A 16,213-nucleotide genomic window follows, 5' to 3' on the forward strand; every position below is an offset into this window, starting at 1 on the left:
GAAGGCCTTTAACACTGTCTCCCACCCCATTCTCATAAAAAAGCTAGCCGACTGTGGCATTGATGCCTACACAGTCAGATGGGTCGCAAACTGGCTGAGGGGCTGCACCCAGAAAGTGGTGGTGGATGGGTTATATTCGACATGGAGAGATGTGGGCAGCGGGGTCCCCCAGGCCTTGGTTCTCAGGCTCGCACTGCTCAATTTCTTTATTAGCGACTTGGACAAGGGGGTGAAAAGCACCCTGTTCAAATTCAGTGACAAAACCAAGATTTGGGGCAAGGTGGGCACGCTAGAAGGGAGGGACAATTTACAGCTACAGGTTACAGGGGTGGGTGAATGAGAACAGGATGGGATTCAATACTGACAAGTGCAGGGTACTGCACCTAGGGAGAAAGAACCAGCAGCATACCTACAGGCTGGGGAACTCCCTTCTTGAAAGCACCAAGACAGAAAGAGATCTTGGGGTCATTATCGATTCCAAAATGAACATGGGCCACCAATGTGAGGACTCGGTCAATAAGGCTAACCGCACCTTGTCATGCATCCACAGATGCATCACGAGCAGGTCCAAGGAGGTGAGCCTCCCCCTCTATGCGACATTGGTCAGGCCGCAGTTGGAGTACTGCGTCCAGTTCTGGGCGCTGCACTTTAGGAGGGATGTGGCCAGCATTGAGAGGGTCCAGAGGAGGGCCACTAGCATGATCCCGGGACAGCAGGGCAGATCCTACGAAGAGAAGCTATGGGACCTGAACCTGTTCAGCCTTCACAAGAGAAGGCTGAGAGAGGACCTGGTGGCTGTCTATAAACTTACCGGGGGGGGACCAGCAGGCAATGGGAGAGTCCCTGTTCCCCTGAGCACCTCCCAGAGTAACAAGGAATAATGGCCATAAGTTGTTTGAGAGTAGGTTCAGGCTGGACATTAGAAGGAACTCCTTCACAGTTAGGGCGGCTAGGATCTGGAACCAACTTCCAAGGGAAGTGGTGCTGGCTCCTACCCTGGGGAGTCTTTAAAAGGAGGCTTGATAATTACCTAGCTGGGGTCATATAAGCCCAGTATTCTCTCCTGCCCAGGGGGTCAGACTTGAAGATCTACTTAGGTCCCTTCTGACCCTACATCTACGAATCTATGATTTACCACTGATTACAGAGACCTTTCCTCGCCACTGTTCTCTTAATATTTGTAGCGTAATTTCATGGCCAATGCAAGCCCATCTAATGATTCCTTTAAGTTCTCACTCTGACTCTGGTGCCCAGACACACTCAGATTCCAGAGTTGAATCCTTGCACCAATGGCTCTCTAAACTCTTATAAGTTAAAATTCAGAAAGTTTCCCTCCCACAACAGGAGCCTTGCAGCCATTATAGGAACTTTTTGCACTCTATATACACTTTCCAATCTGTCACTGGGAAGCTGTCACTTCTTATGAAAAAGCACCATGGCTAATTTCCCAGGATGAAACAGGTCTCACATAATTGGTCTCTATGACTGATCGGTTCCTAATTTGTATAGATAATGCTGCAAAATCTTTTCCCTCCATACCCTCCTGTACTAGATCTATTACATCAGTAACTATACACTGTGTGTCTCCTTTGATAGGCAACACATCCATCAGCCATGTTAACAGTTGCTTTCCTTAATGGACCAAGCCAACAGCATGGAGGTGCTCTGCTGAGAACAGTATGGTGGTCTGAACCATCTCATGTGCAATTCCTTACTCACAGGTCCCTGGTTTTAAGACCTCTTTAGTCCCGATTGGAGCCATAGGAGTAGACTTCCAATCTGGGGGGAGACTGTGTGTGCACAGAGACGTATTCAGAGCACTCAATTGACAACCTGTGAGTTCTACAAGCAGTATCACCATAGGAATCCATGCACAGAACCCCAAATAAGAAGCTGGATTTGGGCTGGGATAATCAGTGGAAAACCTTTTCACGTCACACCAAAATACATATGCCTGCCATTGGGAGACTCTCCTGAAGAAGTCTGGGAAGAGTCCTGCCCAACCCGAAGTTTCTGCATGCCAGGCTGCCAACAAATAGGTACCCGGGCCTGATTGAGAAGATGGGTTTGGGCCGGGATTACAGGTGGAAATCCTTTTCAGGTCACCACAAAACACATGTTTCTGCCATTGGAGGACTCTTCCAAAGAGGTTGAACAGAGTCCTGCCCTACATGAGTCACAACATCTGGCATGAGACAGTATCACTATACACAGACTCGATCACTCAACCTCTTTTAAGTGTTATGTGGTTGTTATACACAAGGCTGGATCTCTACTGGGGGCTAGTCCTAGGACCTATCTTGGGGCTGGCTTCTCTTGATAACGTGTTAGAAGGCCAAAACCATGAGATTTAGCAGATGTCCTTGTCCACTCTTCATCTATGTACTCCCCATACTTCTCTGTAGCCCAGTGCACAACCTTACAAGTTACATAATCCATCATATTACCATGTCCTCTATTGTTGACAATAAAGTGAACGGTGTTTTACAGTGGCTTAGATGATACATCAGCAGTTAGTTTATAACAAAAAAAGCAATCCCTTCATGGTACAAAAACAGACTGTCATCTGTACTGGGATATGACAAAACCAAATTTTATTAAGATACCACAACCATCATGGATGTCACTGTACCAAACAATGGACCAGATGTCAAGGTTATGATAGTGAAGGCCAGGACTAGTCATCAATATTGCCATCCCACCAGATGACCATGTTCAGTGCACCATTAATGCTCTATTTAGTAGTGCACCCCTGAAGTAACTAGGAACAATGGCCACAAATGGACGGAGGGCCGATTTAGGTTGGACATTAACAAGAACTTCTTCACTGTAAGGGTTGCCAGAATCTGGAATGGGCTTCCAAGGGAGGTGGTGCTTTCCCCTACCCTGAGAGTCTTCAAGAGGAAACTGGACAAGCAGCTAGCTGGGGTCATCTGACCCCAGTGCTCTTTCCTGCCCAGGGAAGGGGATCAGACTTGATGACCTACTGAGGTCCCTTCCAGCCCTAACATCTATGAATCTATGAAGCTATGAATTAACAAGTCGAGAAGTCACACAGTCAGTTCACAGAAGAAAAAGGGAACTGGTACTTCAAAGGTGAGTCGGATGCTGGTCAGGCTGCCCGTTACCAGAGTTATATCAAAGAGGACAACTCTGCTCATTCAAACATGTGCTCCTATCAACAAGTTGGGATTATCCGAGTTGTACATTATTTGAACAAGTAGACATGATATTGTCATTCCCAACATGGCAAAATCCAAGACAAAAAAATAATGCTAATGCCAGTTGGGGAGAGGATGATGATGGCAAAGAACACGCAGAACTACAGATTTTTTAATGAGGCAAAAATAAGTTGTCCCCATAGCAAGAATTTTCTGGCAGACAGGTATGTTTGGGAACAGATTGGAAAAGAGCAATAAGTGTGCATCAACATAAACACAGGGACAAATTTTGTCCCAACTGTACTAACAGAACATGAGTATAGCCAGAATTATGCCACAAATGCTTTGCTGACATCTACCAATGATAGTCTCAGCCCAGTGACTCCTTTGTTCAATTTTTTCCCAGAACTTTGGCAAAGGCCCCTTTGACATCCTGGTTCCTGAAGCTGTAAATGACAGGGTTGAGCATGGGGGAAACAATGGAGTAGAAAACAGCTACCTTCTTCTCCTGCTCCCGTGACTGCGTAGCCTGGGGGCGCAGGTAGGTGAAGCTAATGGTGCTATAGAACATGGTGACCACAGTCAGGTGGGAGGAACAAGTGGAGAAGGCACGGTGCCAGCCAGCAGCAGAGCTCATGCTCAGGACAGCCCCTGCAATGGCTATGTAGGAGGCCAGGATGAAGAAAAAAGGCAGCATCAGGACAACCACACTAAGGGCAAAGATGAGGACCTCCACAGAAGAGGTGTCCACACAGACCAGCTGCAGCACAGCTGGCTGCTCACAGAAGAAATGGTCAACATGGTTGGGGCCACAGTAGGGAAAACTGAAAGTGACCCCAGTCAGCACTGCAGCACCGAAAAAGCCACCATCATTATCATGATGCCACAGATCCTCCTGTTCATGATGAGCAAGTAATGGAGGGGCCGACAGATCGCTACGTAGCGGTCAAAAGCCATGAGAGCCAGGATAAAACACTCAGTTATGCCACAGCAGAGGGTGAAGCAGAGCTGGGCTGCACAGCTAGCAAAGGAGATGGACTTCTTCTCCGAAAGCATGTTGGCCAGCATCTTGGGGACAGTGGCCAGGGTGAAGCAGATGTCCAACAGGGAGAGGTTGCTGATGACAAAGTACATGGGGGTATGGAGGCGAGAGTCTGCCCAGATCAAGGCAATGATGAGGAAGTTTCCAAGGATTGTGGCCAGAAACATTAGCAAACATGTGGCAAAGAGGATCCGCTGTTCATCAGGCTGGCTGGTGAGTCCCAACAGGATGAACTCCGTCACCATGGTATGATTCTCCAGCTCCATCTGACCCATGGGGTTCCATCTGCAATGAGCAACACAGCTATGAAGTCATACAGCAGGCTCCAGTGTGACTTGTTATCCCCTGTGGATAGCTGCATCAAGGTGACATAGAGGCATGTTGCAAAAGGTCCCATAGCCCATCTACTGCCTAAAGTCCTGGCGCATCCTTTCACATGAAACCCAAATGACAGGTGCACTTGTATGGCCCCATGAAAGTTTTGACAGAAAAACAGTCTGAGATGGGGTAATGACTTCCCTGATTATGTAAGGACCTTCCCAAATCTCACCATGTTCTGTTTCACATTCACTCCTCCAACCGGTTATCAAAACCTTATTTAAAAAGGACTACACTTCATTACACTACACTTCACTACAACTTAACTCCTGCAGTGAGGTAAGAGAGAACTGTGCCCAAGTGACAATGGTCAGTCATGTTGCTTAATGCATGGCTGGGCACTGTACAGACAGTGTGACACTAGGAGTGGGATAGACACTGATACAGAACAGGCAAGAGTTGCAGTTTGCTAAAAACTGAAGACAGACAAAGTTGGACCCTCCTACATGGCTGAATCCAATCCCTACTATCACAGGTTCCCACAATATACCAACCTACACATAAACTTGTCAAGCTCTATCTTAACATCCCTTTGGTATTTTGCCCCTACTACTATAATCTGGTGCCTGTTCTAGAACCTCCCTACTCTCATGGTTACAACCCTGCCATGCATTACCAGGCAATATTTATTCCTGGCCACTTTCACCCAATTGATCATTTGCCCTCATTGTTGTTTAGCTCCAACATCACTCCCATCTCCCTGATATTTAATCACTCCCTCTTGCAGCAATCAAGCAATTCCCTCTTACCAGTGACTTTTGTTTCTCCCATGTTTTCTGTGAAGTCATTTCTCTTTACATGGCCCTGTCAATCTGCGTATCATTTTGGAAGTCTCCTCATTATTCCTGCCTCTAGGACCATTTCCAAGTAGGAACCTCCACGTAGAGTCTCCATGTGCCCTTTCAGTCGCTACCTCCATCATTACGATAAGCAGGTATGAGCTTTATGCCAAATCTTAGTGTAATCCAGCCTGGATGTCAGGCTCCATTATTCCCCAGACAGTTCTGACTATTGGTTTCATCGCTTCTACAGTCGTCACAATCTTTTCTGATATTCCTTTATTACATAAACACCACTATATAGCCTTACTAAGGATTCTATCTTATAATAATGAGTTTTAGATGTGGATTGGAAAACATAGTAACAAAATATCTTAAACGGGCTAACCTAAACCGGGCATGGACATTCAAATATTTGTGTTCTACATACAGTGCTACAGGTAATTTTAAAGCAGAAGCGAGAGAGAGGGTTAAGATAGGGTGGAAGAAGTGGAAAGAAGTTGTAGGTATTGCTTCCAAGAAAGCCTCAGACAGTTTTGAGGCCAGTGTTACTCTACAGACTGGACATTTGGTTGCTGGATGGATCACACGACAGAAATGACACAAGAGAACTGAAATGAGAACATTTAGATACTGGGCAGCGCAGTGAGAGATGGACAGAACTGATGACATTGGAAAACCACAGAGTTCAATGAACATTGCTGAGAAAGCCAGGGAGAGAAGACCATGGTGCTGAGAACATGAAAACAAAATGAGAAGTGATGGAGAGAAAAATCCAAGGAAAAAAGGAACAGAGAAAGAGCAGAACTACGCAGGTGCCAAGAAGAGAAGCTATCACTGAGTGGAACCAATGGACAAGGATGGCGCAAACAGCCAACCCTACTGTTGTGTGGGACCGAGGGAGAGGACAAGAATCAGATTCCCACCTATCTGCCAACATGAGGCTTCCATCTTTGTCATAAGCTTTGCTGCTTTGGTCACGCCACTCCACAACACAACACACACATTTACCAATGTTGTAAACTTAATGCATCCAGCCTGACACCTATTTGGAGAAGTAACCAGCAATGTCTAATTTTCTCCCTGTGTCCTGCCATGTATCCAAAAATGAATAGCCAACAGATAATACATAATAACCAAGAGTTAATGACAGGGACAGAAAGATATTAATCAGCACCAATATTTAACCATTAACAGAAGATTAAAATGAATTATAATTAATACAAACATAAGTTGGTAATATATAATAAACAATCAATAACACTAAAACCACGTAATCTGCATCTTAATATATTTCTGATCATATTAATAAATCCTCTTCATAAAGTCCAAAATATTGTTGAACAAGCAAAAAGTTAATGGAAAGTGTCTGCTTTTCTAGAAATGCATAGAAATTCAGCAAAAAACCCTAAATTTTTGTAACAGATTTTGTCCAGGTATAGTGTGTTGTTTTATGCTTTTATTGTTGTTGTTGTTGTTTTTCAGCTAAAAAAAAAAATGCCCCAAACGTTTGAAAATTATTGGGTTTAGGGTTGAAAAATGTCAGTTTTCACTTAAAAATCAATATTATATGCATTAAAGAGGGGGAACATACCTGACCTCCATCAACAAGAATTCTTCCTGATCAATATCATGGAACCGAAAGAAATATTGTGATCTCTTGTACTACAGGAGTTTCGTCGCCAGATTTTATGACATAATATCTTCCATAAGACCTGAGTGTTCCTCTTGGCCCCTCACCTGTAAATTATGTAAAATCCAGTGATGTTTTATTTCAAGTGAGATCTGGGACACGTTTGCGCAAATCAAATACAGAACAAATCTTTACATTCTTTAAAAAGCAACACAAATAAAATGGCATTATCTCATATGGCATCTGAGCTTGAGACAAAACAAGGTGGAGTAAAATCCCTAGCCTTGCCAGGTAGATCAGACAGAATCATCCTCAGAGTCTCTGCTGATGCTAAAATATATGGAGTAGAAGTCAGCTGAAGACGAGCAAACTCAGTATTGATTGGCAAACCCCACACCCACCATTTAAAGTTAGTGGAAGCCTCCCTTCTAAGTAGGAAGGCATTTGTTAAGGTCTGATTTAATGAACTCTCTTTCTTGAAGCAATTCTAAAAGCCACATTCCCGAGGGCTTTTATGTCTTGTTAACTTTTAGAAACTTGAGGGAATTGCAGTGGATAACTGTGGTTAACTTTCAGCCTTTCTGCACGTGAGGAAAAAGACTCATCTGGAGATCAGGCAAAAGCCTAGGGCTTCAGGACTGCCAGAAATTTTTCCTTTTCTTAAATCTGGATAAGCTAAATCAAAACAACATTTTAACTACATTTCTGGCAAACCAGCAGCTCCCTGATCCTTCAGTTTCACGCCTAATAGCAGCAATGAACTGGACCTTACTGGTTCTTCTGTAGAGCTGCAGAGGGCCCCAGCATTCCTAAATGTGTGACAGATCCCAGGCTGTGCTTGTCTCTGGACGAAGACCTGATGCTTACTGCATCTCCAGTCCTGGGGCAGACTTGCCAGGGATCCAGGCAGGGTTCCCGCTGTCCCCATTCCCCTCCTTGCCCCGGTGGCTTTGGCTAAAACTCATCACATCAGAGAAATTTCAGATATAACATTTGGCTGTTCAACTCTCCATTCCCTTCCCTTTGGTCTGTCTGTCTTAAAATGTGCATAACAATTTTGATTTTTAATTGGAAAAATGAAAGCTCCCAACACTGAAAATTTAAGCCATTTCAGCTGCAGACTTCCAGTGTAACCCCAGAGTCATTTAAGGGACAACTGCATTTTGTTGCTGAGACCCGTGAAACTTCCCCAGTTTTGGGGTGCCTAAGTAACCCTATGGTGCTCTACTTTGTCTCCTCTATGTGGCAGGCCTGCCGGCAGCAGCCCACTTGCCAGCTAGGAGGAGCTCCAAGCAACTGTTGGAGCCTTTCCCACCAATCAGCGGGTGACGGCAGGGGAGAGGCTTGCCCCGGCCCTACCCAGAGCGAGGTGAAGAGCTTGACCTGAGAGGGGACTAACGCCCTCCCTCTCTGATTGGTTCATTTGCAATCTGGGGGTGGAAACTCTGGAGGTAATAAAAAAGGCAGCATGCCCAGCACACAGGCGTCTGCATTGAGGAATGAAGAAGAGGGCAGAAGAAGAGCTGGCAGAGCTGGCCAGCAGTAGCCCCAGAGGAGCCCAAAAATGGATCGTTGGATGGAAGCGGCAAGCCACTGTGTTCCCCAGCCCCACCATGAGGAGGTGCAGCGTCAGTGCATAGCCGGTGCACCTGAGGGTCTGGGAGGGACTGAGACCCTGGCAGTTGCAGGAGGCAGCTTGGGTCATAGTTTCATAGTTTCATAGTTGGTAGGGACGGAAGGGACCTGAGCAGATCATCAAGTCCAACCCCCTGCCATGGCAGGAAGAGCACTGGGGTCAAACAACCCTGGCAAGGTGTTCATCCAGCCTCCTGTTAAAGACCCCAAGGGTAGGAGCCAGCACCACTTCTCTTGGAAGTTGGTTCCAGATCCTAGCTGCCCTGACAGTGAAGTAGCGCCTCCTGATATCTAGCCTGAATCTACCCTCTGCCAGCTTGTGACCGTTATTTCTAGTCACTCCTGGTAGTGCTCGGGGGAACAGGGACTCCCCCAATGCCTGCTGGTCCCCCCTGACTAGTTTGTAAATGGCCACTTGATCCCCCCTCAGCCTTCTCTTGTGGAGGCTGAACAGGCTCAGGTCCCATAGCCTCTCCTCGTAGGGCCTGCCCTGCTGACTCCTGATCATGTGGGTGGCCCTCCTCTGGACCCTCTCCATGTTGTCCACATCCCTCCTGAAGTGTGGTGCCCAGAACTGGATGCAGTACTCCAACTGTGGCCTGACCAGTGCCGCATAGAGGAGGAGGATCACCTCCCTGGACCTGCTCGAGATGCATCTGTGGATGCATGACAAGGTGTGGTTGGCCTTCCTGACTGCGTCCCCACACTGCCGGCCCATGTTCATTTTGGCATCAATAATGATTCCAAGATCCTTTTCTGCCTCTGCACTGATGAGAAGGGAGTTCCCCAGCCTGTAGGTATGCTGCTGGTTCTTCCTCCCCAAGTGCAGTACTTTGCACTTGTCAGTGTTGAAACCCATCCTGTTCTCATCCGCCCACCCCTGTAACCTGCCTAGGTCCGATTGCAGTCTATTCCTCCCTTCTAGCATGCCCACTTCTCCCCACCCCTACAAGAGGCAGGGTGAGTGGTGCACAGCCAGTGCATGGAGGGTCCAAGACTGGACCAGGGCCCCAGAGCTGCACACGGTGGCTCAGGTCCCCAACCCCGGCATGAGGCCAGGCACACAGTGTACAGCATGTACACAAATAGTCCAGGAGCAGATCGAGACCCCGGCGCCGCATGAGGCAGCTTGGGTTTCCAACCCCCAACACAAGGCAGGGCCAACAGTGTACAGAGTGGTGCACAGTGCCCCAAGTGGGCCAGAGGTTGAGAGATCCCCAAAACAGCTGAGGGCCCCCTGCCAAGGGAAGAGACACCTCACCCTGGAAGACAAGGACAGCCTCATGGGTCCCTCGGAGGAGTTGTGAGTTTCCTGGGAAGGGGATTCCCACAGGGGAGGAGGGTCTTCCCCCCTCTCCTCAATGAGCAGTTGGGGTATTTAAGTTGGTTAAAGGGGCAGCTGGGGAATCTGGGACTCTCCACTCTCCTCCTCTCATCTAGGGCCACTCCTTCTCCTGGGGTGTTGCTATCGTTTTAATATAGCTTATTGGCTTATTTTTCTTCTTTATTTCCCCCTGTGCCCTGCACCTTATATTTTGTGAACCCTGAGCTTCATATTTATGTATCCTGCGCCTCACGCTTTGTAAAGTGGCATTCCATTAGAGTATAAGATTTGCATGACTTCTAATGACACTCACTTTGATCCCCTTTTTGATCCCTCAACTGTATATGGAGAGCCAAGAGCCTCCTGTGTAACTGAAAACCTGTCTTGGGAGGCATCTAAGTGCTGCCCCTTGAAATGAATGGGGAAGCTCTGTGCCATTCAAGGAGACATAGGATATGCCTCGAGGGGCATATGACCTTTGGTCTTGTCCACCATTGAAAGTTCAGTACAGCTCTGCATCTATGCAGATGAAATAGGAGGTTGCCTAGATTCAGATCATCTATACCAGAAACTTCTGAGGAGCACCAGATCAGATATTTAGAAGGTGAAATAGGATTTAGCCCCTGATCTCTTTTTTTGCTTCAATTCCATCCAACTCATCATTTTGCTTCATTTGCATTCAATTCAATTCAATGATTTTGGGGAACAGTAGCTCACAAGTGTGTGAAGAGGTTTCTATGGGCTGGCAAGGACCTGCCAAGTCATTGGATCCAGTCCCCTGCATTTACAAGCAACCATTTTCCCAAGCGACCACACGAACATCTATTCTGGGTCATAGGTAAGGACACACAAAAATTGCAATGCTGTGGAAACTGCAAAATCACTAGGTCCCTTGAGAAAAAGTTGGTCCCCACAAAAAAGCATGGGGAATGGAAAAACCAAAAAATGGCAAGCGAGCAAGAAAAAAAGGGAGCTGCAAACAGAAAATGGTGGGAAGCCCTGGTGTCCTGAAGCATGTAGGAAAAGAGAGGAGGTAGAGGGGTGAGGAACAGGAGCAAATCGGAGGCTGAGCCCCTGATGTAGGCTCAGTCCAGGAGGTAGTCAGAGGCCAGCCAGGGAAGCCAAAAGGGTTTTGGCATCAGCTTTTAAAGTGCCTGTAGGTGTGCCTCTGCAGCATGCCTGCTTGCTTCTGCCTGAGAAAGGGCACAAACGAACACAAAAAAGTCTTACAAGATCACCAGATCCATTTCAGCGGTGGGCCATGCAAGACGATATCCCGCAGGGGCTTTGCACGGAGATGGAGCCAGACTTTTTTGTATGGCCTGCAGTCTAACTCTGGATGTGTCCAGGAAAACCAACATTGATTGTCACTTGGAGTCTCAGGCACACACAAAGAGGAAAGCTGCTGCAGAGGAAGAAGGTCAGAGCAAGAAGCAAGTGACCATGTCCTCCCTGTTTAAAAATACCACAAAAAGCAGCTTGGCAAGGCGAGAGGTGGCATTTACCCTCGTGGAAGCTTTTGCAGCAGCGAACGTCCTGCTGGAGAAACTTGATTACCCCAAATTAAAGGACTACCTGAAAGAAAATGTGCCCAATGGTGGCAGCTTTCTGTGTGCCAACAAGCTTCATCAGGACTATCTCCCTGCAGTGATTGCTTCACATGTAGGGTCCATGAAGACTGTCTTGTCAAAGTATTGTTCCTTTTCCCTTGTGGCTGCTGAAGCCACTGACCCTACAGATAGTATGTGTTGCACATTTTATTTGTACTGGGGAGCTGGACCAACTAGGATTGACAATGCCATATACACGAGCAAGTCTTTCTCTGATGCGAAAAGCACTGTCAGGGTCATAAGGTCCAGTACAGGGAGACTGCACCAGTCAAAGTGTAGACTCACTAGCCACTGTGGGCACTACAACTTGTGATGACCACATGACCAGAGCCTGTACTCACAAGGTGGTTCATTGCACTCCATTAGCATGCCAAGCACATGCAGCACTACCAGCAGTTTGTGAGCGAGGAGCTGGAAATCACACCCACTACACAGTGCATGGTCAAGCTTCTCAATCTCTTAGAGTAAGATGACAGTCAAGATCCAGTAATGTTTGTGGCAGACAATGCCACCAGCTAATGGAGCTCCTGACCTGGTTTGAAGACCGGCAGCATGTGAACCACCATGCACACAACAAGCTGGTGGATTTGATAAGCTCAATCAAAGACAGGGCATTGCAAAAACTGTCAAACTGTCCTTGTGAAAACCAGCAAGAAGGGACCTGTTCCGGCAATAGCTGTGAAGGTGAACCAGTACTACAGGTACGATTCATCACTGCCACCATGGTCCAGACAGCCAGCTTCTCCCTTCCTTAGTGCTGTTCGCATTTTGGGCCCTAGCCAGGTATCTTTGACCCTCAACTACTGAAAGCAATCCTGGGATGGGGGAAAATAGCATGGCAAGCATCATGCTGTCTACATGAACTTTATCAAAGAGTACCAGATGCCTGTATCTGTGCCTGTGTTCTGGGACTCTGTCTGTGCCTGGTTTCCACATCCTTACACCCTGGCAAGATGCTGCCTCACCACATCCGAGAGCTCAGTGGATGCTGAGTCTGCTATCTCACTGTAAGGATAAGTGTTCACCCCACAGAGGCAGAGAATGTCTGTAGTAACTGAGGCTGGATGCAACATACTCACATTTAATACATAGTCTGAACAGTCTGTCTCATAAGTTCATAGTTTCATAGTTGGTAGGGTCAGAAGGGACCTGAGCAGATCATCAAGTCCGACCCCCTGCCATGGGCAGGAAAGAGTACTGGGGTAAAATGACCCCAGAAAGGTGTCTATCTAGCCTCTTTTTAAAGACCCCCAGGGTAGGAGCGAGCACCACTTCCCTTGGAAGTTGCTTCCAGATCCTAGCTGCCCTGACAGTGAAGTAGTGCCTCCTGATGTCTAGCCTGAATCTACTCTCCATCAACTTATGGCCATTATTCCTTGTTACTCCCAGTAGTGCTCGGGGGAACAGGGACTCTCCCAATGCCTGCTGGTCCCCCTTGTCCAGTTTGTAGATGGCCACCAGATCCCCTCTCAGCCTTCTCTTATGGAGGCTAAACAGGTTCGGGTCTCGTAGCCTCTCCTCATAGGACCTGCCATGCTGATCCGTGATCATGCAGGTGGCCATCCTCTGGACCCTCTCAATGCTGGCCACATCCCTCCTGAAGTGCAGCACCCAGAACTGGATGCAGTACTCCAACTGCGGCCTGACCAATGTCATATAGAGAGGGAGGATCACCTCCTTGGACCTGATCATGATGCATCAGTGGATGCATGACAAGGTGCGGTTAGCCTTCCTGACTGCATCCCCAAATTGATGGCCCATGTTCATCTTGGAGTCGATAATGACTCCAAAATCCTTTTCTGCCTCTGTGCTGACGAGAAGGGAGTTCCCCAGCCTGTAGGTATGCTGCTGGTTCTTTCTCCCTAGGTGCAGTACCTTGCACTTGTCAATATTGAATCCCATCTTGTTCTCATCAGCCCACCCCCTGTAACCTGTCCAGATCCAATTGCAGCCTGTCCCTCCCTTCTAGTGTGCCCACTTCTCCCCACATCTTAGTGTCATCCGCTAATTTGAACAGGGTGCTTTTCCCCATACTACGAGCATTTGTGTAGAGGCATTTGCCCCCTAATCTCAGTACTACCCATGCCCCTGTTGCTTACCTGGGTATTTGTTCTGCTCACTGTCAGTCTAGGTTGGGCTGTACTTGTGGGTAATGCTTGGTTTAGTGGTCCAAGGCTGTCTCCACCTTCATCTTCCCCTTCCCCTGATGAGCCTAGTTTAAAGCCCGCTGGAGGAAATCAGCCAACCTAGAAGAGAACACACGCTTACCTTTGGGGGAAAGGTGAAGCCCATCCCACCCGAGCATGTCTCTCGTCCTGATGTGTGGGACATTGTCTAGGAAGCTGAAGCCCGCCTCAAGACACCATTCCCAAAGCCGCAAGTTGACCTCTCTGATGCAGGTCTCGTGTCATCTTCCACATCCGCTCACTGGTAGACAGAAGAGAATACCACCTGTGCCCCTATCTCCTTCAGCATGCCCCCCCAGAGTGTGGTAGTCCGTCATCAGGTGATCAGGGCTTCTCCTGGCTGCATCATTAGTGCCCACATGGATTAGGACCATGGGGTAGTAATTGGTGGGCTGGATCATGGCCTGGATCATCCCCGTCACATCCTGAATCTTTGCTCTGGGCAGGCAGCAGACCTCACGTGTAGAGGGGTCCTGGCGACAGTTGGGACCCTCTGTACCTCTCAGGATGGAGTCACCTATGATGATAACTCAACATTTCCTTCTCCAGGTCTGCTTAGCTCCTTCAGCCTGTTCAGAGTGTGGAGAGTGTGGAATTTCCTCCTCTCTGGAGGTTTCCTCCTCTCCTTCCTTCTCCTGCAGTGTCACCAGGGCCTCATACCTGTTTTCCATCCGGACTGGAGGAACTGGTACTGCTTTGCTGCAAGCAGCCCTGGTTCTGGAGGTGACCATCTGCCACTCTGCTATGGAGGGCGCCTCCCGGGGTGCTTCTTCCTTGGATGCATGGCCCTGCAGGGAGAGAAAATACCCATCAATTTCATCCTCCGCCTCCACAATTCCCCTCAGCCTACTTACCTCCTCCTGGAGCTCCCTCACCTGCGCCTCCAGGGCCCTAAGATGGGCTCCTTCAGGACAGGCGTGGGAGCCCCCAATCCCTGCCCCCCCCAGTCCTGCTAGGCATTCCCCGCAGGCCAGAGGGGCAGGAGGACAGCAGCTCCCCCATGGGCTCTGTCTGGGTGGAGGCCTCAGACAAGCCCCAGGTAGGCAACACCCCCCAGGCAGGAGCCCTAGCAGCACTCCGCATCAACACCATAATATAACTTGCTATTTATTTATATATTTGTGTGGTGCCTTCACCTTACCCTTGCTGGAGTCTCCCTCCTGGCCCTTCCTGTTCACCCGCCGGCGCGAACGCCCATGCAAACTCCAGCTCGCTCTGTTTGCACGGCGCACGCTGCACAGCGCGGCTTGGGAGCGCGGCTCTCTACCGGCTCAACTAAAAGGGATCCGGGGGGCTTCCTCTCCAGATCCGGCTCTGCTGTGCCGGCTCCCTCTGCCCCACTTACCTTTGGGGGATCAGCTGTTGCTGCCCCTGCTGCTGGCTCTGCTGCTGCGTCTGCCTCCACCTCGGGTCAGGTAAGGGGGCACACGTGTGTACGGGGACACACATGTGCCCAGTTCCCTCCCTTCCTCCCTGCTCCTGGCTTCCAAGTGCTAGGGGTGACGTCAAACTGTGGCTTTTGAAGGCCGCGGTTTGAAATTCCCCCGGCTGCCCCAACAGCCAGTCAGGCACTCCGGTCTTTCCGGAAGTGCCCACCGGCAGTCCCGCCCCCTACGTTCCCCCACTGGGGGGATCCGGTGCCTCCAGGGCCTGCTCACGAAGGGTTAGCCCCGGGGCTGCTCCCTAGCCTGAGGGAACAGTCCCCCCTAGCCCTCCCCCTGTTTGCGTGCTCTGATCTTGTGTCTCAAGGTTAGTATTCAGTTTCAGTAAACTTCTTTTTATAATGTCCTTTAATAAAGTGTATATAGTTGGTATTAGTTACAATTCATGTTATGCATAGGAGTTTTATTTTCATAAACTATTTCAGTTTAGAGTTTGATTAAGTGTTTAGAGCAGGAGTGGGTAATTTTTTCAGCTGGAGAGCTGCTTAACAAGTTTTGGTGAGCTGTGGAGGGCCACAAGAGTAGCCTCAGCCCTTGACAGGTGCCCCACCTCATGATCGTTATCTTGGGGTGGGGGTGGGCAATTATTTCAGCTGAAGGGCTGCTTAATGGGTTTTGGTGAGCTGTTGAAGGCTGCAAGTATAGCCCTGCCCCTTGACAGGTCCCCCACCCCCTGACCACTATCTTGGGACCAGAAGTCCAATCCCCTTTGCTACCAGAAGTCCCTCCCCTTGTCCCAGAAGTACTCCTGGGGGGGAAGCAGGGAGGGCTGCCATCTTGGAACCAGAAAAAAAAACCCAAATCATATAATAAAAATCAAATGTACTATAACATATTTTATTTCAAAAAATATTTTTGTCCTGATTTATGCATCTTTGCATAGTATATATAGAGGCAATTGCATAATAGCTCAAAATAAAGTCTTACTCTTGTATATTGTGGGGCAGGTAGGGGGGTGTATGTGGGGATGTGTGTGGTGTGTGTGGTTGGGGGAATATGTGGTTGGGGGTGGGTGTGTGGGGG

The 16,213-nt window shown here is 48.4% G+C and overlaps 1 protein-coding gene across 1 annotated transcript; it reads right to left on the minus strand.

The window, feature by feature from the left end:
- Positions 1–3,552: 3,552 nt before the first annotated feature.
- On the minus strand, positions 3,553–4,469 carry LOC102367976 (olfactory receptor 10A7-like). The gene is given in 2 exon segments (XM_025215234.1): positions 3,553–4,031; positions 4,034–4,469. Coding segments are annotated over 2 exon segments (915 nt in total).
- Between the last annotated feature and the right edge of the window lie 11,744 nt (positions 4,470–16,213).

This window comes from Alligator sinensis, unplaced genomic scaffold, assembly GCF_000455745.1.
Source record: "Alligator sinensis unplaced genomic scaffold, ASM45574v1 scaffold998_1, whole genome shotgun sequence".
Classification (NCBI taxonomy): domain Eukaryota; kingdom Metazoa; phylum Chordata; order Crocodylia; family Alligatoridae; genus Alligator; species Alligator sinensis.